Source organism: Ricinus communis, chromosome 9, assembly GCF_019578655.1.
Source record: "Ricinus communis isolate WT05 ecotype wild-type chromosome 9, ASM1957865v1, whole genome shotgun sequence".
NCBI lineage: Eukaryota > Viridiplantae > Streptophyta > Magnoliopsida > Malpighiales > Euphorbiaceae > Ricinus > Ricinus communis.
The window spans coordinates 23,218,484-23,241,799 of NC_063264.1; the positions used below are offsets into that span (position 1 = coordinate 23,218,484).

Below are 23,316 nucleotides of genomic sequence, written 5' to 3' on the forward strand. Positions count from 1 at the left end.
TATATATATATATATATATATATATATATATATATATATATATATATGTTTTTTATATTTATATAACGTTTCCCTAACGTTTCATTTCCTAGTTCTTTAGAAAATCTTGTATCTCTGTATTAATGTCGTGTTTCTCATTTCCTTTTCCGTGTAACCTAACCCTCAACTCTTGTTTACCATGGTGGAGTTGCCCTACTGAGACTACTCTAGACGTGTATGCTTCTGGTTATAACTTGCGATATCTCTCTGGAGCCCTATGGATACAACATTTATTGGATAAAGGTTCCAACACAACCAGCTCTTCTCTTATAGACTTTGCTAAGACTCTGTGTACATTTGCTCGTCGAAAAGGGAATTAACAAGTTTGAAAGAAGTCATTTTTGGGCATTAAAGAGCTGTGTAAAAATCCTTTTACCTTAATTAGCAGATAGAAGAATACTTTGCTCTTATTCGAAAACATGTAAAGACTTGCACAGTAGACAATCAAATAACTGGATCCTTTCTTTTGTCGATCTAGTTGCAAGTGGATATTAGTTTAATTGTAGGGAATTGACTCCAAATTAGTCAACACAAGAACATGTCCATAATATGGTTGACTTTCCTGCACAACAACAACAACGGAGATTCTTTCTTAAAGAAAGTGTGTCTACCATATCCCTCCATGTGTTTTAGGTATTGATTTCTTAAAATAAAATGACAAGGGAGAGACCAGTGATAAGTTTCTAATTATAAATTCTTTTTCTTACTTTTGATATTTACTAATAGATAATTGTAGTTGTAGCAACCTGTTATTTGCTTGCATGTACAACTAAAACTAAAAGTGATAAGAAATTTATATGATATCCAAATTAGAAGACGAAAATGAATGATTTACAGCAGACTGCCTTTCTTCCTCTATTCTCTAGTCTAACTATTTGTCCTTTCATTGGCTGCACATCATAAGTATAGAAAGTTAACTAAAAAAAATACTACCATATATTGTACAAATGTTAATACCTATAAGGGTGACTGATTGATTGTTATTTTCTACTGGTTCTAACATATGAGCAATCTAGAGTTTGGTGTTAGGATGAATTATGTCGAGTGTAAGCTATTTATGTGCCTTGTTTACGAGTAAAGATGGAGGACTTGCTCGATCTATTCTTGTAAAATGCCATTTTGTTATGCCTTTGTAATTCTACATCACTCACACTCTCTCTTGTCAAAAGGGAAGGACTCTATTTTTATAGGAAGGAGAAGAAGTTATCCTACTAGGGCTGAGCACCGGACCTAGAGATTTTTAACCATAACGAAAAATCGAACCGAAAATATTCGTTGACCATTTAACTTTTCCTAAACCGGACCATACCAACATTTTCTTTTAGTACGGTTCTAGATCTCATTAGTTCTCCGTATCAAGAATCGTACCGAGTCATTTTGTGTTATCCCGAACCGAATAACCAAAACTAGAATCAATTTATAATTTTATTTATTTATATATATATTGATTATTTTTATAATATATAAGTTCAAATCTTAAATTCAAACTTAAAATAAAACATTAATACCCAGATACAAATCTAATAATTGTATTCTAATAAAATTTAAGCTTATTGTCCCAAATATAAAATAGAAGCATTAAATTTTATAATTTATTACAATATTAATTATTCACTAAGTTTATCTCAATTTTATAGCAAAGTTATAAATTCATATCGCTATCATTTATTTAATTAAAAGATATAGGACCTAAAATTCTTTAAAATCTTAATAATGAAAAAGTATTCTCATACCAAACATATTATTTTATTAACTTATGATGATATAGTGCTAACGTGACATAATTATATTTATAAAATAATTCTTACTAATAATGTATCTTTTAATAAAACAACACTATATTGCAATAGAGAGGTCAGATGAAATGTATGTATCAGTTGGGCAATGAAATATTGTAAATATTCAGCTTGGTGGATTGGAACTATTAAATACACATTTATCTAATCTATAATTTTTTATTAGCTTGGTGGATTGAAAATAAACTTTTATTTTATGTAGTTGTTGAATACTTGTAGTGATTTTATTTTTTGTTGTATAATTTTAAATTAACTTTAGTTCAATTGATTTAAGCTAAAAAAATATTTTTAACTATTTAAAATAGAAAACTTCCAAATCTCTTATTTCGTACCGTACTGTATTGAAACGAAACAAATCATCCCATTAGACTCGAATCTCCATATCGCCCATCCCGAAAAATCAGTACGGTTCAGGACATAGATTTTTATGCTATGGTATGATTTTGAAAATCCAATTTTGAAACTTTCGATATTTGGTACGGTGTTTGAGATTTTCAAATCTCTAGATTTTCCTGAATCTTGTTCACCCCTACATCCTATAAAGTCAAAGTAATGCACCCCTTGTTAGAGAGGAATAGGATATGAAAATACTTTTCTATTTCTTATTGATTTTTAAAATATAAAACTTATGTATATACTAACATTAATTCCTAACAAATAAGATAAAGACTCTTTATGAACCTAACTCTTGGCTTTCTAAATACATAACCATCAAGTAATTATTTTATGAACCTAGATATAAAACATGTTATATAAGAAATGAATCTTAACATTCTAATAGTAAATACTCCAAAAATTAATTAATTTGAGTTGAATTTCCAACACTCCTTAAACTCAAGTTTTAGTTATTTCAAGCCTTACTCTTAATCTTGCAAAATCTTCAAACTTTAAAGTCTTGATGAATATATCAACAACTTGATCATGGGACTTCACATGTACCTCTAATAAATACTTCACTTCTACTTCCTTCTTATTAATGCTCTCTCTAATAAAATAGTACCTTGTATCTATGTGCTTGCTTCTATCTTGGAAAAAATAAGATTCTTTCCTAATGCTATGGCTGACTTATTTTCAATAAAAGTTTTAGTTGCTTCTTCTTATAGAATAATCATATCAAACAACTTCCTTAATCATGTAGCATGACAAACATATGTAACAACTGCAATATATACTATGCTTCATAAGTTGAAAGAGTTACAATGGATTGTTTTTTTGAACTCCATATAAATGCAACATCTCCAATATACAAAACAAAATCTATAATACTTTTTCGATCATCAAAATCTTCTCTTTAATCACTATCGCAATAACCAAACAAATTAAGATTTCAGAAGAAGTGTAAAACAATCCATAATCTAAAGTTTTTTTAATATATCTCAAAATTCTTTTGACAGGCTTCATGTGCGAACTAGTTAAGTACCTTAAATTACCAATAAGCTTTCGATACAAAGTAGGATTCACGTTCTAACTATTATCAAATTTTAATAACTTGGCTCCATACTCCACAAGTGTAATAACAGGTTGACAGTTCTCCATGTTGAATGCTTTCAAGGCTTTCTTTGCATAACCTTTTTGAGAAACAAAAATGTCTTGATTTGATTGTTTCACTTCAATTCCAATATAATAGGACATGAGTCCAATATCTGTCATCTCAAACTCTTCAGCCATCTCCTTCTTGACTCTTCACACATTATTCAATTATTTTCTATAAAAATTAAATCATCAATATACAAGCAAACAATCAACATATCACCATTCTCTTTCTTCTTTACATAAAGGCCATATTTACAATGTTCATCTTGTATTCTATCATTTTTTAAATGCTCATTATTTTAGTGAAGAATGTTAATTATTTATAATCTACATGTTCATTAATTTATTATTGTCAATTCAGTAGTTATAACTTTATATATATCTTTCAAATTGCAATGAAATATTTATTTGTAGATGAAAATGATGTTGATTCTTTATAAAAGTTAGATTTATTACTGTTGTGATGCATATTGAAATATTTTTGTGATCAATATAAGCATTCATCACTTATAGACATAATATTCATTAGTTTGTTAGTGATTTTTATTATTATTGAACACCATATTCATTAATTTATTCAAACAAATATATACAACATAGACATAATATAAATCATCTTTACAGTTAGTATAAAAGATGTCAAGCTAAAGTTATCCTACGAAGTTTTATATTATGATACAAATATATTTTCAATAAAGTAAAATTAATAAACAATGAACATTTAACGTTTAAACAATGAATATTTAATATATGTTTAATGAACATAAGTTAATAAACATAAATTTAAAAAAAAAAAAGACGCGCGTCAAAGTTTTGACGCACGTGTGGTGCAGGATATAAGGCCCCGAAAGAGTGATTATACCCTAAAAGGGCCAAAACCAACCCTCAAATCACTAGCTACAATTATTGATTTTTGAAAGAAAAAGACTTGAGAGAAAAAAGAGAGGTATCATAAAGCATTCTAGAGTTGATTGATGTTAGGAGTTAATTAATGTAAAATAATATTAAATCAAGTTTTGTGATATAGTGAAATATTGCTATAATGAGAGTGATTGATTTTAATATATATATTTGAGGATTTTTTATGCATGCATCGAGATAATTGTTAAGGATAGATTTTCTATAGATTTTGATTTTGTGCCTATCTATTCTTTAGCACCGGTCATATCAAATCGTGACTGTACAAGCTTCTTTCAAAGCATACGGCTTTCTGGGTGTAGATGATGATATCTATACAGATGCCCACTTGAACAAGACCAATACATAACTATCTTTATTTTGGCTCGTGATGCATTCAACCTCCCATAAATAACTAAAGATATTGAATTAGATAGTCCTAATTGCATTTTAAATCCTGACCATTTGCATGTTTTTGTTTTCTAACACATCTTTTTAATTTTGACAATTAAAACACTAACCTTTTTAGTTTTGGTAAAACGAATCACATGTGTATATTTCAGTGTGAAATTGCCTACATGTCCGGTGAGGCAAAATGAAGCAGTCATATGTGTCTTTAGTAAAAGACATATTAACTTTTACTCTAAAATGGTGTATTTGGGCATTATTTGTTCTTCCCAAATTCGAAATCAAACCCTAAAACCCAAATTCCCAATTAGTATTTGTAATCCCTAACCATATGTCTCAAACCTCTTTCTTTTTATCAAGCTTCGAAACTTCTTGGTCCCAATTAGTGAAACAGTAATAAAAATCTCTTTTGTGGTGTACCCGAGATCGGTGGTCCCTCTTTCTTGAACTTGCGTTGATAATGGCGAACAAGTATTTTACTCTCTTTTTTTAACATTAGTGTTTGATGGTCTCTATTTCTTGAACTTGCATTGACAATATATAATAAGTATTTTAGACTTTTTTAACATTAATGTTTAATGGTCTCGAAATCATACATTTTCGTGTTATTTTTTTATTATTTTATCCCTATATTACTCCATTGTTAGGGTTTTAGTATAATATTTAAGTTATATCTTATTATTTTAATATTAGAAACCCTAGCTAAATTTTGTATTATTTTTTGTTGTTATAATTGTGATTCATTTTCTATTTATTTTTACTGTTAAAATATAGATGAAGAGACATGGAATGAAAGGAAGAAGTTAGGTATCTATTTGTCTGCGGTACAAATACTACATATTTATACAGAGATGAGTAGAGCTAATTTAGAAAATAAGCTAGGAACTAGGCTAAAACTATAGTATCTAAAACCTTCCTATACAAGATATACAGCTCATGTAGTACCAAATATTCCTATATAGAAAATATACAGTTCATATCAACACTGCCCCTCAAGTTGGTGAGAAAATATCTCTAATGCCCAACTTGTCTAGTGAGCTGTGGAAACTTTTGCTTGAAACAGCTTTTGTCAACATATCTGCAAGCTGGTCTTCTGATCGAACAAACAGGAACTTAATGATTGTTGCCTCAAGATTTTGTTTAATGAAATGTATACCCACCTCAATATGCTTCGTACGGTCATGTCGGACTGGATTTTGAGCAATTGCAATCGCTGCTTTATTGTCACAAAACAATCTCATCTCAGAGGTAGGACCAAACCCGACTTCACTTAACAGCCTTTTAAGCCAAAGCAACTCACACAATCCCTTAAATATCTCTCTAAACTCTGCTTCAGCACTAGACAATGCCACCACTTTTTGCTTTTTGCTTCTCCAAGTAACTAGATTTCCACCCACAAACGTGAAATATCCAGAAGTCGATCTCCTATTTAACACGTCTCATGCCCAATCTGCATCAGTGTACCCATCAACATTAAGGTGGTTATTCTTAGAAAATAACAACCCTCTTCCTGGGGCAGATTTCAAGTAGCAAAGAATTCAAACTACCACCCCCATATGATCTTCACTAGGATTGTGCATGAACTGGCTCACTACACCGACTGCGTATGTGATATCTAGTCGAGTATGAGATAAATAAATAAGCTTTCCCACCAGACTTTGGTATCTCTTTTTATTAGTCGGTACTTGATCTGGATATTCTCCAAGCTTGAGGTTCTGAACAATCGGTGTCTCTACTGGTCTACAATCCATCATTCCTACTTCAGCCAATAAATCTAATACATATTTTCTCTGGGAGAGAAATATTCATTGTCTTGACCTGGCTACTTCTATTCTCAAAAAATATTTCAACCCTCCTAGATTCTTCATTTCAAATTCAGTGCTCAATTGCTTTTGAAGCCTAAAGATTTCTTCTTCATCATCTCCTGTGATTATCATGTCATCCACGTAGATTATGAGAGTTGTTACTTTCCCTTGCCGTTGCTTTAAGAAAAGAGTATGATTAGAGTTGCTTTGATAAAATCCATATTTTCTTATTGCTAGTTTAAAGTGACTAAACCATGCACGAGGTGATTGCTTTAGTCCATACAAAGCTCGTTTTAACTTACACACAACCTCATTATGAGAAGTCGTGGTGTAACCCTGTGGAATATCCATGTAAACTTCCTCTTCAAGATCTTCATGTAGGAAAGAATTTTTTACATCAAATTGATGTAGAGGCCAATCAAGATTTGCTGTAAAGATATTAATACTCTAACTGTATTGAGCTTTGCTACTGGAGAAAAGGTCTCTTGATAGTGAACACCATATGTCTGAGTGTATCCCTTTGCTAATAATCTTGCCTTATATCTTTCAATGTTCCCATCAGCCTTATACTTGATAGAAAATACCCATTTGCATCCAACCATTTTCTTCCCCTTTGGTAACCATACAAGGTCCTATGTCTAGTTCTTATGTAGTGCTTCCATCTCATCTTCGATTGCTTGAAGCCATTTCAGGTCTGTTAATGCCTCTTAAATTCCATAAAGTATATGGTGAGCTGATAGGTTGTGTACAAAACCTTTAAGAGAATTAGATAGCCTTTCTGCTGTCACATGATTAGTAATAGGGTATCTTGATTGCCTCCCTTCAATGCTTGGAGAATAACGATCTGGGGGTTTTCCTCTATTATGCCTGAAAGGTAAGTGATAACCAGCAGAAGTATCTAAAACAACACTAGGGTGTGATATATATGGACTTACCTCATGGATATTCTCAGGAAGATTCTTATTGTCGGGTACATGAATATGAGAAAGAGGGGGCTGTTTACTACTTGATTCAGATTTGTACTTCATAATTTCTTGAATATCAGCTCTTTCTTTTGTACTTGCAACTGATACAATTTCTTGGATGACTTCATCCTCAACAACCACATCTCCACTCTTACTCTTTTCTTCATTTCCTAATTCTTTATATCTTGAACATACCCACCAATTTTGTTCCTCCCATATCTCCCCCCTGAAGATGAGAATTTGATACTGGCAAAGAGTAAAAATTCTCAGATTCCAAGAAAGTGACATCCATGGTGATATAGGTACGCCGGGTGTTAGGGTCATAACAGCAGTAGCCCTTCTTTGTTGTACCATAACCCAAGAAAACACATCGAATAGCACATGGATCAATTTTAGATCTTTGATCTTTATGTAGATGAACAAATGCAACACATCCAAATACACATGTAGGTAGAAGCAATACAAACAGTAAGGTTACATGATTAGCCAAAGTTTGCAATGGGGTTTTAAACTCTAGAACTTTTGAAGGCATCTGATTTAGTAAGTAAACCGTAGTTGCAACAGCGTCATCCCAATGTCGACTTAGTACTATTAACCTAATTAAAAGTGCATGTCCAGTTTCAAGTATGTGTCTATTTTTTCGCTCTGCCACTCCATTTTGTTGAGACGTAGCATACAAGAGGTTTCATGAAGTAGTCCATGTGATTGAAAGTAAGTCTGAAATTCTTGATTTATATATTCTCTTCCATTATCAGATCGAAGAATCTGAATTTTGGCGGAGAATTGATTCTTAACCATTGCATGAAAAGAGCGAAACATACCAAAGACCTTATTCTTATGCTGTGACAAATACAACCATATCATACGAGTGCAATCATCCACAAAACTTACAAACCAACGCATACCCGAGCTAGATGTGATAAGAGAGGGTCCCCATACATCTGAGTGAATTAAAGCAAAAGGAACATCACTTTTATTTAAACTAACAGGAAACGGTACATGATGACTTTTAGCCAAAATGCAAGTATCACATTTAAAGTCTGCATAATTCAAATATGCAAAAAATTGAGGAAACAAGTGTTTCATATAACCAAATGACGGGTGACCCAGTCGTTGATGCCATAACCAAATTTGTTTTTCCTTGGTATTAGATGAGTGACTAACATTATTGACTATTGCTGAGCTGAAATCGTCCATGTAGTATAACCCCTCTTTCTTAGTACCATGCCCAATGATCTTCTTCGTGAGAATATCCTGAAATAAGCAAAAAGAGGGATACATTAGAGCTACACAATTCAGTTCTTCTGTTACTTGCCCTACTGATAGTAATTTATTTGAAAGAGAAGGCACAAGTAATGTAACGCCTGTATTTTCTCATCATCCATGTTATATGCATTTACATTTAATCATTGGGCATATGATGGTATATCAATAATATTTTTATTTTATGAGAACAGATATATATTAATTATAAGTAGAGAATAAGAAGCATGATATTAGATTATTAATTTAGATAAGTTGATTAAGTACTTGGGTTATGTGTATTAAGCCTTAAAACTTAATTGAACCAATAGTTGAAGGTTGGGTAAATAGATTGGACTTAAAAGATACAATTAAAAGTTAGTACCTATATATGGTTAGTAAGAATTAATTTAGGATGATAAAACTAGTTAAGTAGGTGGTAGCATTGGGAGATGAGTCTTGGAAATTGGAACTATGAGCAAGCTCATTTTACCTCTTTATTTCTCTAAAATTCGTTCATGGCCAAAAACTCAAAATTTGGAATAAGAGAGAGGAGTGGAATACCTAGAAAAACTTAAGATTAAGATAGGATTTTACCAACTATTGAAGGAGCCAAGCTAAAGCTAAAGGATTTAAGCATATTAGCAACCCAAAAGCTGAAATTGGTGAGTTGTTACTTGAGTATTATTAATTTGTCATTAGGGTTCCTGATTACAAATTGGAAAAACTTCAATTGATGCTCTCATTGATTAATTAAAGGTCTGCTTATCATGAATTAGTAGAGTATTGAATGATTGCATAGAGATTAAGCTTGATTTAAGTTTAAGTATGTCAAGATAGAAAACTGTCAAAATTCCAGCAACCTTAATATTCTGTATTTTGGGCATAACATGGGTTATATAAGTCCAAATTAAGCTTAATTGGTGTCTATGGAAATTTTGAAAAGTCTTCTATAACTTTATAGTTTTGTGATTTTGCTATTTTTGCCGTTTTAGTTGCTTAAATTGAGCAAACAGATTGCTGCTCGGGTACAACTAGCTGTATGACCCTTGCTCAGTAATTTGAGAATAATTAAATCTATAGAAGTCGGAATTGAGTAATTCTTCTTGGAGATGAAACTAGACGCATAAACGGATATGTCTATTTAATATGAGATTTTTGTATTAAGCTAATTTTTCCCAGCAATAAATATACCTTGGTACTAAATTTTGTCTAGAAAACAGAGATGTTGGAGATTAGTTTTATGCAATTTATTTGATGTTAATTTGAGTTAAATTGGTATATAACTAGATGGAAAATGTTTATATGATATTAAAATAGTAATTGAGAGTCTTAGAGGAAGAGTTAGACCTATGAATTACAAAGGGATGATCTTGTAATGCATTAGAACTAGCATTTACATTAATATTTGGAATATGCATGAAATGTGAATTGATGAATGTGTTGACAGGTACTCAAAGGCCTGGAAAGGAAGTTGTGGAGAAAGGAGGTTCTTATATGCTGAAGGAATAAGTGTATTTTGAGTAAGTAAATAGTTAATATTTGCTATATTCATATATTTAATCAAATGTTCCGCGAATGGTTGTGTTTGCTTAATATTGTGCTATGTTATGGAAATGATTGGTGTTGGGTGGAACAATTGTTATTGCTTCAATATGATATAAGTGAAATGATTGAATTGTGATGCTAAGTGCATATGTGCATGTGAATGGTGGATTCCCCTGTGAAAAAAAATATATATAAAGCCTTGGGAGGCTAAAGCCTAGAGAGGCTATAAAAGTGTGTAATGTGAGGATGAGGCGGAGCAGCTTACGTGTGCGATAGGTGAGGATGAGGCGGAGCAGCACATTAAAGGGGATCCACAAGCCGTGAGAACTAACCATAATTGCTTAATTGTATTTCTTCTATGATGGTTGTAATGAATTGAGTAGAATGGTATGAATTTATGCCTAAATTATGAATCATTGTAAGTTATATGATTGGGTGGAAATTGTATTAAGTGTATGTGATATAGATTATGTTGATTATTTATTTACTGAGCTGGAGGCTCACCCCTCTCCAAATTTTTTTTTTCAGGTTTGTAAATAGTAGTGCATTCGTTAGTTGTATGCGAAGTCTAGCTTTTAGCAGTTCTGTCAGGTTGGGTCAGTTTTGTGGAGTCTCCTCCTGATGCATTTTGTATGCAGTTATGTGATGTATATAGAAGTGTGCCTTATAAGGCATAAGAAGATGTTTTGAATACTTGTTAAATGATGTTTAAGTATAATTATATGTTTATATGTTAATAACCTTGTGTCTTGATTCTTAACAATCTGCATATTGACCTATCTACATGTAGTATATGGTCTACGACGCTTGTATGTTTTCTGGCTAATGTCTATTGGTTAGCATGTAATGGGGGTGTTACAAGTAATGTATTAGATAAAGAGAGTGATGGAGTTAAAGTCACTTTTCCAGCCCCGGTAACTGGACTTCGTCTTGGTCTTGTGATTTCCACGAAATCGTTTTGACAAAAAGTCATGTGGTACGTCGCACCTGAATCCACTATCCAGCCATCATAGTCATGTTTATTTGATACACGGAAAGCACAACTGCCATTATCTTGTTTGTTAAAATTGTTAGAGTCACATATTGGTAGAAGAGATAAGTGTGGTTCAGCTTCTACCATCACTGCTCGGCCTGTTCCACTTGCAGCTTTTTTTTATTTCTTTGCTTTGAGTTCATTCCACCATTCCGGATACCCGTGTAACTTGAAACAAGTGTCACGAGCGTGTTTTATATTCCTACAATGTGAGCATCCTTCTTCTTCAGTTTGTCCTTTATTTTTCATAGTAGCATTTTGTTTCCCTCATTATTTCTCCATTTGTAGTTTAGGTAATTGCTGACCAGTTTTTACACTTTTAGATGCCATAACCGCAGCTGTAGACGTTTTTGTACCTGTTAACATGACTGATTGTCTTATATCTTCTCTTCGAACATAACCATAGGCCTGTTCGATAGTGGGAAAAGGTTGCATCTGCAATACATCACTCCGAACTTTGTCAAGTCTGTCATCTAATCCATCTACAAATATATAAACTCTATCTTCTTGTATAAGAGTATTATATTTTTCTATGTCTCTAGCACACTACATCGGGTTGGGGCGGCAAAAATCAATCTCCCTCCATAGACCTTGGAAAATATTATAGTATGTTTCAATGGATCCTTTGTCTTGTTTCACTCTAGACACCCGTCTCTTCAGATCATATACTTGAGATGCATCTGTTCCATCAAAAAATGTGGTAGCTAACGAATCCCACACCTGTTTGGCAGTTGGAAAGTGAATAAAATTACTAATCAAAGATGGGTCCATTGAGTTGATCAACCATCCCTTCACAACATCATTCTCTGTTTGCCATTTTCTAAAGGCTGGATTAGTAGGATCAGGTTGTGAATAATCACCTGTTCCATAAGGCATAATTCTTTCCGTCAAGTTTGATTCTAATCTGTGCGGCAGCACTGTCGTGTGTTACTGTCGGGATCTGAGTCAAAATTTGATTCATCTTGGTTTTTAAATCTTCAAGGGTGTTTGTCATGGAGTCTTCGCTAATCTGCTTAACATCTATCAAATTAGTTTGAGTACTCATCTTCTCTTGATGTGTTTATAGATTTTGTAGGTTTGTGTTTAGGTGAACAAAGACCACAAATAATTCTAGGATCTTAGCTCTGATACCATGTTAAAATATAGATGAAGAGACATGGAATGAAAGGAAGAAGTTAGGTATCTATTTGTCTGCTGTGCAAATACTACATATTTATACAGAGATGAACTGAGCTAATTTAGAAAATAAGCTAAGAACTAGGCTAAAACTATGGTATCTAAAACCTTCCTATACAAGATATACAGCTCATGTAGTACTAAATATTCCTATATAGAAAATATATAGCTCATGTCAACATTTACCATGGTGGAAAACTATTCTCTTTTAGGGGAGACACCGTATATGTTGGTGGTGAAATCAAAGCTATACATAAGATAGATCTTGATAGGTTTGGTTTCTTTGATTAGGTTGATGAGGTTGAAAATTTAGGTTACAATACATATGATAAATTGTATTATAGAGTTCCTGAAATGAGAATGTGTGATGGGTTGAGGGAGTTGTAGGATGATGTTGGTGTTATGGAGATCTTAAAGCATATAAAGCTAGGGAATAGGATGATTAAGTGCTATATAGATAGGGGAAGTGGCTTGAAGGATGTTGCTTATGATGATGGGGCCCAACAAAGAGTGAAGGAAGTGAATATGAATGTGGAAAGTGATCTTGGTGATCAGGAAGATATTGATGATTGTGATGGGCCTCAATATATCTTTGATAATATAGGAGATAAGGTTAGACCTATTGTTGCTGATGAAGAACATGAGGAAATTGATACTGAAGACGGTGATTACTGTCTATGCAGGAAAGTGACACAGGTGATGGAATGTCAAATTGTGAGTTGGCCTAAGATGATGAGGAATATATATATATATATATATCAAGCAAGGCAGAATAAGACAAAGTTTGTAAGATATGTGTTAAATAATGAAGTGGTAAAGAGGTTCAATTTATATGGGGGGTTAAGGACTGTAGAAACACATGTAAACATTCAACCAAAAGGTGCTGATACAGATAATGATAGTGGAATGCATAGTAATTATGTAGATTCTGAAGGTGATGTCCATTCATACTGCACTAACAATGAAGATGAAGGATGCAGTATAAAGACAAAGAAAAAGGTAACTTATGATCTTAAGTGCGACCATAAGTCTTTATAGTTGGTACTGAGGATGAAATTTGAGAGTCCAGTTTAATGCAAGTTTGTTGTCCGAAGGTATGCAATTATAAAGGACCATAATGTGCAAATAAAGAGATGCAACAATACAAAAATGGAAGCAAGGTGTTTTGAAGGCTACTAGATGATTACTGGGGAAAAACTTTTGTCATCAAGGCTTACTTTGGAGATCACGGATGTCATAGGAAAATGAAGAACAGACAAGCTACTACCTCTTGGGTAGCATAAGAATATATCCATAGATTTAGAAGAAACCCTAATTAGTCAATTCAGGATTTGAAAGATGATGTGCTGGGCAATAAATTGGCTACTTTTGTAGAGCACAAAATTGTGTCTGATATGTTTACTACAACTAGAAGAAGGAGTTTAAAGGACAAGTCTTTAAAAACATGTTTTAGAAAGTTGTAAGGACTACAACTGAGGCCCCCTTAAAACAAGCATTGGATGAATTGAAAGCAGAAAATGCAGCTGCAAACAATGACTTCTTGGCTAGGATCCTACAAAATTTTATAAGGCTCATGTTTTTAAGCTACAAAAATGTGATATAGTATATAATAATGTGATGAGACTTTTAATAGGTATATAATTAAAGCTAGGGGTAGACCTTTGATTGATATGCTTGAAGATATTAGATATGCACTTATAGACAACACACTAAGTTAATGCAAATGAATGGCATCATTAATCATATACGCCCTAGGATTATAGACAAGGTATAACAATATAGGTACAACAATAGGTTATGTGTGACCAAGCCTGCAGTAGGTGATAAGTTTCAGGTTTCAATTGGTGATGATGGTTTTGTTATTGACTTGAATGCATGGATATGCAGTTGTAGGGCCTAGAATATTATAAGAATACCATGCATGCATGCTTGCTCTAGTATTCACTTTATGAAGAAGGATTGTGTAACCTTTGTGGACTCTTATTATAGTGTACAAAGGTATATAGACACACACCAACATGGTCTTGAGACATTTAATGGTAAAAAGATATGGCTTGAAGCTATTGGTAATCCAATTAAGCCCCCTCCCCTTATAAGGAGATGTTAAGGAGGCCAAGAAAATAGAAAAAATGTACATGAGGAAGAGCTAAAGAATCCAAACAAATTGTTTAGAAATAGAATTGAAATGATATATGCTAGATATGTTTCAAGATTAGACAAAACAAACATAGCTATGTGAATCTAGTGGTTGAAAGACCACCAAAGGTTCCTATAAGTGATGTACAATCCTACAATTGTGATAAATGTTGAGACAAGTTTTTTTTTGTATTTTACTTTTTAACTATGAATGACTAGGGTAAAAGAGGTAGACCTGTAAAGATCGCATCAAGAATGTCACCACCAATAAGACAACCTTGAGCACCTAACTTTGTGCCAAACTTAACCAAAAGAAAAACCCAATCAAGCATAAGATTACCACAAGGTAGAAGAGTCAACAATCAAAACAACAATCTAAAAAGCCTGCTGAGTCATCTTTAGCATAAGCAAGCAGTTGGGCAAAATCAATATCATAGAGAAAGGGTTACGATAACTAGAATGTCAGTTGTATATTAGTTATATTATGTTTGTTAGTAAATTATAAACTGATTTTTTTATTGGTAGACCAAGCAAGGATATAGTGTGAGGGTGTTTGAAGAATTTAGAAACATGATTATAAAGGTGTGTAAAAAGCTCTGAATCAGTATATGTACATATTGACAAGATATGTAAGTAACTATTCAACTAGTTTTTGTTTGCAAATGCATGGTCAAACCAATGTCAAGTATGTTCATAATGCTAAAGGGGTAGTAAAGATAACTTCTACTGTTATAAATGTTACTCCCAAGTCCACACCTTCATATGCTAGACCAACAGCTTCTTCTCAGGCCACATTTCCTGTTGTTAGGGGTATACGAGGAAGAGGAAATGTTATGGGAATAAGAACTAGAAATGCATCTTAGAGTTCTGCAAACTATTCAACTGGAAATGAAGTCAAGAGAGTGTCATAAGTGGAGCTATTTAGATTCCTTTAGCTTTATTGAATGTGAACAAGTTTTTAATGTCACATTTGGTTTTCAAACTTTGTATGTGAACTGTAATAGGCACTTAAGGTGTCTTTCTTTTAATTTTTCTCAATCTTATGCGAACAAGCTACTAGCACATTTATACAGTGTCTTCCTTGAATGGTTCAATATGACAAGATCAATTTTTATAAATATTATCTTCATATTTCATTAATTGTTAAAGGTCATTACATTGATACAATTACTGACTATTACATCATATACTACTTCAAAGCAAAAAAATAATCAATTACAAAAATAATTGAGCATAAGCTCTTTCTTCATGCCTAAACCCCTCCACCACTACCTTGTGAACAAACTACTGCATGTACAAACATAATAAGCAGGAATATAACCATTTCAGAAGCAAATGCTTTCAAAATTCTTAATTTTTCCTTAAGAATTCTCTTATCCTCCTTAGGTTACCTTCTTTTGCCATCAAGTTGTTCAACTTTTCTATCCAAATCAATATTTCTCTTTCTTACCCTATTCAACAGTTGCTCATAGTTTTCCTTCTCTCTAGCTAGTTGAACATCTTTCATATTCAATTTTCAGCTAGAATCTTCTCCATTTCAAACTTGCACCTTACTTGATCTTGCAAGCTATGTCTTTCTGCTTTCAATCGAATAAAGCATCCCTTCTGGAAAGATAAGAGCTTAGGATTTACCCATTTGAAGAACCTACAATCACCTTTCTAATGCACACATATAAGAGAAAGTTAGTTTCGTTATAAATAAAAAATGTTAATAGTTAATAGAAAATGAACTAACATCTAAATGTAATAACAACCTTCCTAACTGCACAACAATAAAAACTCCTAACCTCGTTATTATTTGTCATAGATGTCAACAAATCAGCATGCATATCATGACCAGGGCAATATATTACAGGAATCTCTGAATAGTTGTTGTAAGAAGCGCTCGAGCCTGATTGAAGTGATTTTATGATTCTAGTAGATAAAAAAAATATTTGTAAGACCTAAAGATTAAGAACAATGAAGAAGAAAGAAGAATAATGAAAAAGAAGAACGCATTTGGATTTTATTTTGAATTTGAGGAAAACAAATTAATGCCTAACGCATTGTTTTAAAGTAAAAGTTGAAGTGTCATATTTTACTTAAGACACGTGTGACTGCTTCGTTTTGCCTCACTAGATACGTAGACAATTTTACATCGTAATATACACATGTAAATCAATTTGTCAACATAAAAAAAGTTAGTTTTTTTGGATTGCTAAAATTAAAAAAGATGTGTTAAAAAATAGAAACACACAAAAGGTCATGATTTAATATGTAATTAGGCCAATTAAATATTTTGTAGTTAAAAAATTATAAGTGGTTGATCTTTTAAAAATTAACAATTAAATGTGCAATCTGTAAAAAAAATATTTTTAGCAGGTCACACATTATAAGTATCGATTTGGATTTATTTTTCTGTTAAATGAGATAAAAAATAAAAAAATATGTGGTAAATATGTATTGTAAAACTAATAAAATGATAAACTTATTCATCATATATAAACGTGTTTTTACTAAGTCTTTGGAGTTTTACAACACAATAAATATCAAGATTTATGAATTAGAGGTTAAAAATCAGGACTAGTAAATTAAGAATTACTAGAAATTAGAAAAAGAGAGTTATATAAGATAAAATCTACTATAAGGCTATATTACTAAGAATCTATTTTAGTTTTTGATGTGTTTAATAATTTTTATTCTTTCATCTATATTTATAAAAATTTAAGAGAAACTTGAAAATCATCTCCTAAAAACACCACTTTGTTATTTTTTTACAGGTCGCCATACTCAATTGTTAATTTTAAAAATCCACACTCAATAGTTAATTTTAAAAATTTAATCACTTTGTTGTCATTTCTTCACAAATTCAGATATTAAAAATGTAATTATTCCAACATAAAAAAAAAAAAGTTTAATAGCCTTGTTTGAAAGTGTATTGAACATAAGTATTTTTTTGGATAATTCATTTTCTTTTATTTAGTCTTGAATGTTATTTAAAAATAAATAAATTAATACTTTTATATAGTATATAAAAGTAACAAATAGAAACTTTATAAATTTAGTCAATTAAATTTAACAAATTTTTAAATTTATTCTTTTTATGCAGCAACAATTTCAACTAAATCATCCTTTATATACTTTTTATAAAAATAAATTTAAACTATATTTAATTTTTTTAGTTTTCATTATCTAAATATGTAAAAGAAAAAGTTCAAAAAAGAAAATTAACAATCTCTAATATTTTTCTGAGCCCTAGCTCAAATAATAATCCCCAATATTATAATAATAATAATAATAATAATAATAATAATTAATAAAATAAGGTATATATTATGTATTATGTATAAACATGCAACACAGTCTATTTCTTTTAAATATTTTTATACATTATATTATGTATTATTAAATAATAAATTAATAATTTTAAATTTACAATAATATGTATAGATAAATGTGATAAATTTATAAAAATATATTAACATAATAAATACTGAAATTACAATAAAATTTTGTAAAAAAAAAATAAAAATATTTTATTCAAATTACAAAATGTAACCAAATTAACGAATATGTGATTCTTATAATTTTTTAATAATTTTATAAATTCAAATTAAAATGATAATAAATTTTTATTAATTATAAAATTAATAAAATATTAAAATGCAAATCATCAAGTAAATTTACAATAATTAAAATTGGTCATTATTAAGATTAATGAACCAAATTTGCAAATAATTATATGTCGCACGCAAATTTATTATAATTGAACATAAAAATTTGAGGAAATAAAATAGTTAACAGGAAAAAGAAAATACATCGACAACGTAAGAGGTTCTAGAGTGTTCTAATATAAGACAAAACAAAAATGCAAAATGTGATTATAATCCAACGGTCCAGATTCATTAGAAGTTTCAAGACCAAACTCCAACTAACAATATATCATATCACTTCATCGCTAAAAGAAACAGAGAGTCTGCTCTTTACACTGTTAAAGGATAAACCTTTGCGCCTCTCTGTTTTCTAAAACCCTAACCTCTTCAGCCACCATATCCTTCAAAACCTCTCATTTTTCGGTTAGTTCTGTAAACCCTTTATCTATTTTTTATTTTTTGGTTAACTATAGTTTGCTTTCTGGGTCCTTTCTTCCTCCCCGTATTTGTTGTGTAGTTAGCTTGGAAGTGTGCCTGTTAATTCATGAAGTGAAGTAAATGGATTAAATTTTTTTAGTTTGCATTCTTTCTGTTCATGTATCTTTATATCTTGAAATGGGTTATTTTTTATGTTATCTTGTAGCTTTTTAACTATGTATATATAAATTGTGTTAGAAATTCACTTTTTTTTGGCAGCTCTTGTTTATTGATATGATTTAAATGACTTTGTGGCATGAAATATTTTATCTGTAGATATGGTTAAAATGACTTTGTGGCTATGAACTATTTTGTTTTTATGTAATTGATTTTACCATATGGCTTATATATAGCCTCACTGGATTCAAATGCATCATAAACTCTTATTTTGTGATTTTAGTAGCTTTATAATATTGGAAGAGAATTGTTCTCTCTGCAGAAAAGTTAATCCAGAAGCCTTTGAGCTTCTTGTATCTCAGTTGAGAATAGGTGAATCGGGTATTAGGCCAATCTGAAAATTTAAGCTGGTTCTACTACAAAGCAATTGTATGTGCTTGAGCTTGTTGGTCAATTGAACAGTGTTCATAAGTGCTTTCATTACCAGTTAATGGCTGCAAACAAATAGGAATAGTTTCTTAAAGAAGAATTTGACTTTTATACATATCTTATTTGCTGTTATCTGTATTTTGGTTTTATTACTATTTCTTTTCCTTCTCTGAGATAGCTGGCATTAATTGATTTTTTGTCAGGCATCCAACAATAAATGGCGTCAACCTTTACTGCTATGTCTTCGGTTGGGTCCTTAGTTGCTCCTAATGTGGATAAGAAATTCGCCTCTACTTCAAATAGGTTGTCATCTTTTGCCTCAATTTCTGGAAGTGCATTTGGTAGGAGGCAAAATGTAGTTCTACGTAGATCGCGATCTCCCAAGATTTGTGCCATGGCGAAGGATTTGCATTTCAACAAGGATGGATCAGCAATTAAAAAGTTGCAAGTAAGTTTTTGAATTATGAATATTTTGACCATTTAGATTATGTTGCAGGCTCTTTATATATTTTTATTATGTTACAAGCTTTTGCTCTTTCATTGCAGACTGGTGTAAACAAACTTGCAGATCTAGTTGGGGTTACCCTTGGACCTAAAGGCCGAAATGTTGTTCTTGAGAGCAAGTATGGCTCCCCAAAAATTGTTAATGATGGTGTGACTGTCGCTAAAGAGGTATACCTTGTGATTGTTTAAGGCTGCGCCTCCTCACAACTTAAACCTGAAATTTGATTTCAGAATTCAGCCCTTTTATATAGAGAAATTTTATTCTAAAATGTATGGTGGTTATCTTTCAGATCTAACATATACTGTCATCATGATCACTACAGATATTGCCAATGAATGCAAATTTTGCTTGGGGCTATTGACAGTTTGCTTCATCTGAATGTTGTAGGTTGAATTGGAGGATCCAGTTGAGAATATTGGTGCGAAGTTGGTAAGACAGGCAGCCGCCAAGACAAATGACTTGGCTGGTGATGGCACCACAACATCTGTTGTTCTTGCTCAAGGCCTTATAGCTGAAGGTGTCAAGGTTTGTAAGATCACCTGTATTATCTTTTCTTGTAAAGACTTGGAAAACATGGTAATCATGTCCCTTATTTCATGCATGGCTGGGGTTCTATTGTTCAGGTTGTTGCTGCTGGTGCCAACCCTGTATTGATTACTAGGGGTATTGAGAAGACCTCAAAGGCTCTAGTGACTGAACTTAAGTCTATGTCTAAAGAGGTAACATAGAAAAGCATACACGAATCTTCATTCTTCTTTCATGTTGCTGTTATCATCTCCTCACATTTCTACTTAATCTGTGTGAAAGGTATCAAGTAACTGTAACTTTGGATTGCAGGTTGAAGACAGTGAGCTTGCAGATGTAGCAGCTGTTAGTGCAGGAAACAACTATGAAGTTGGGAATATGATAGCTGAAGCTATGAGTAGAGTGGGTCGAAAGGGTGTTGTGACACTTGAAGAGGGAAAAAGTGCGGAGAACAGCCTCTATGTTGTCGAGGGAATGCAATTTGATCGTGGTTATATCTCACCTTATTTTGTGACTGACAGTGAAAAAATGGCAGTTGAATATGAGAACTGCAAGGTATGCCATCCACAAATTAGTTATATCAGTTATTTTTTATTGTTAAATATTTTTTATTGATTGGGCTAATTGTCGCTGCAGTTGCTTCTTGTTGACAAAAAAATAACAAATGCAAGAGATCTCATTAACATTCTGGAAGATGCAATTAGAGGTGGATACCCTATTTTGATAATTGCTGAAGACATTGAGCAGGAGGCTCTAGCAACACTTGTTGTGAATAAGCTTAGGGGTGCTTTGAAGATTGCTGCTCTTAAAGCTCCTGGTTTTGGAGAGCGCAAAAGCCAGTATCTTGATGACATTGCTATTTTAACTGGAGGTCACTTACCATTTTTCCCCTTCTTTCTCTATGTCACTGTTTTTCTCCCATTTACACTGTTCTGACAATGCTTTTGATTTCATTCACCTACATGAGATATAGATTTCAAAAAGCTAATTTATTTTAGTTAATTTATTTTGAGAGAATTCAATTGGCTTACAGGAACTGTTGTCAGAGAGGAGGTAGGGCTTTCATTGGACAAAGTTGGCAAGGAGATCCTAGGCAATGCATCTAAAGTGGTTCTCACCAAGGATACTACTACAATTGTGGGTGATGGAAGCACTCAAGAGGCGGTAACTAAAAGAGTTGCACAAATTAGAAATCTCATTGAGGTATGAAAAGCCTAGCCACCCCTCAACCCCGCGCTGTGCAGGGCATAAACCTCTCTTATTGTATTTTATTTTTGTTCCTATTCAAAAATTGTTAATGAGTTGTGTCATTTGTGTAGGCTGCTGAGCAAGACTATGAGAAGGAAAAACTCAATGAGAGAATTGCAAAACTGTCAGGTGGTGTTGCTGTGATACAGGTAAACTTTAACTACCTATCAAGAAGTTATATATGGGACTATCTTAGTCTCGTCTTATTTATGAGGTTTTTTCCCAAATTATAAAGGTTGGAGCACAAACTGAGACAGAGCTTAAAGAAAAGAAGTTGAGAGTTGAAGATGCTCTCAATGCAACAAAGGTAATTTAACTGAGTGTCACTACAGACTGTTGTTCTGATGTTGATGATAAGTTGCTCTGAACTCGTTAGTGTTATGAACTCCAATGGTTTTCAGGCAGCTGTGGAAGAAGGTATTGTAGTTGGTGGTGGATGCACCCTACTGAGGCTTGCATCAAAGGTGGATGCCATTAAGGATAGCCTTGACAATGATGAAGAAAAGGTAATGTGTTGGCTCACATAATGATGTCTGAAAGCATGCTAGCATGTTGAGGTGATTTTAATGCTGTTTAAAAGAATGTTCCTCGCTTAACTCTTTTTCTATGGTTTGCAGGTTGGAGCGGATATTGTGAAGAGAGCTCTTAGCTATCCACTCAAGCTGATTGCCAAGAATGCGGGAGTAAATGGAAGTGTGGTCAGTGAGAAGGTATTGGGATTTCTTGCATACATTTGGTGGTTATAGTTTGTCTAGTTTCATATAAGTCACTGCTGGACTCCTTTCTATCTACAGGTGCTCTCTAGTGACAATCCAAGGTTTGGATACAATGCCGCAACTGGGAACTATGAAGATCTAATGGCTGCTGGGATCATTGATCCAACTAAGGTGAGTTGCTGATTAACAGATTATAGCAATTGACAGCACTGTTTATTTTAAAATTGAGTTGCATGTTGCGAGTCATCAGAAAAGGAGTTGTCTTCTCCTATAGAGTGGTTAGTTTATTTTATTGAAGAACTAAAGTATCTGGTCATTCCTTCAGGTGGTTAGATGTTGCCTGGAGCATGCATCATCTGTAGCGAAGACTTTCTTGATGTCTGACTGTGTAGTTGTGGAAATCAAGGAGCCTGAAGCAGTGCCTGCAGGCAATCCCATGGACAATTCAGGTTTGTACTTTTGAACTTCTGTATAAGCTGCATATGGTCTGACCTATTTATGCTTCTCCTCTTATGTGCACTCTGTATCTGATTGCTGAAATTTTGCACCCTTTTTTTGCATTGTTGCAACAGGATACGGATACTAAGATCATCTGTAGTGGGCTGAGGAGAGCAAATAAAAGACAGGGACGGTCCCCATGATGAAACAATTACTTTGATAGGAAATGAGCGTAACTTTTTGTAAATTAATCATCGAATTGAGTAGGAGTTACAGATTCTGACAGAGTGCGGCGGGCAGTTAACTGTAAGATTGCAATGATTTTGAACCCTTGTTTGAGTTGAAGAATCTTGTGCTCATGCTTTGTGTTTTAGTCCTGTCGTATCCTGGGGTTGAAGTTGATGGTGATGAATTTGATATCAACTGCCATTCGTTACCTCAAATCAGCAGCTCACATCACTTAAAACCTGGCACAATTTAGCACAAAATTCTAGTCAAATGCAAAGTAACTTTTCTTGGCCTAATAAATAGTACTCGTCAGTTTTAGTCAGATAGCCCTTTTAAGCTTGATCTATTGGACACATATATTTGAGAAAAATTTTAGATGGTAAAATTTTATCAATCAATTTTACTACAAAAAATGGGAGGAAA

At 32.6% G+C, this 23,316-nt stretch overlaps 2 protein-coding genes across 2 annotated transcripts; one reads left to right on the top strand and one right to left on the bottom strand.

Moving 5' to 3' along the window:
* Window positions 1–11,536: 11,536 nt before the first annotated feature.
* LOC107261597 lies at window positions 11,537–12,142 on the bottom strand. The gene is made up of 2 exons (XM_015721907.1): window positions 11,857–12,142; window positions 11,537–11,748 (listed from the first exon to the last, which is right to left on the bottom strand). The coding sequence occupies exons 1-2, from the start codon at window positions 12,140–12,142 to the stop codon at window positions 11,537–11,539; spliced, it is 498 nt and encodes a 165-aa protein (XP_015577393.1).
* Window positions 12,143–18,433: 6,291 nt separating this feature from the next.
* Window positions 18,434–23,038, top strand: LOC8282162 (chaperonin 60 subunit beta 2, chloroplastic). The gene is made up of 15 exons (XM_002523358.4): window positions 18,434–18,633; window positions 19,437–19,681; window positions 19,780–19,905; window positions 20,126–20,263; window positions 20,362–20,457; window positions 20,576–20,818; window positions 20,900–21,134; window positions 21,297–21,466; window positions 21,583–21,660; window positions 21,747–21,818; window positions 21,913–22,017; window positions 22,129–22,221; window positions 22,306–22,398; window positions 22,553–22,676; window positions 22,800–23,038. The coding sequence occupies exons 2-15, from the start codon at window positions 19,451–19,453 to the stop codon at window positions 22,811–22,813; spliced, it is 1,818 nt and encodes a 605-aa protein (XP_002523404.2). The 5' UTR covers window positions 18,434–18,633; window positions 19,437–19,450; the 3' UTR covers window positions 22,814–23,038.
* The last annotated feature ends 278 nt before the right edge of the window (window positions 23,039–23,316 follow it).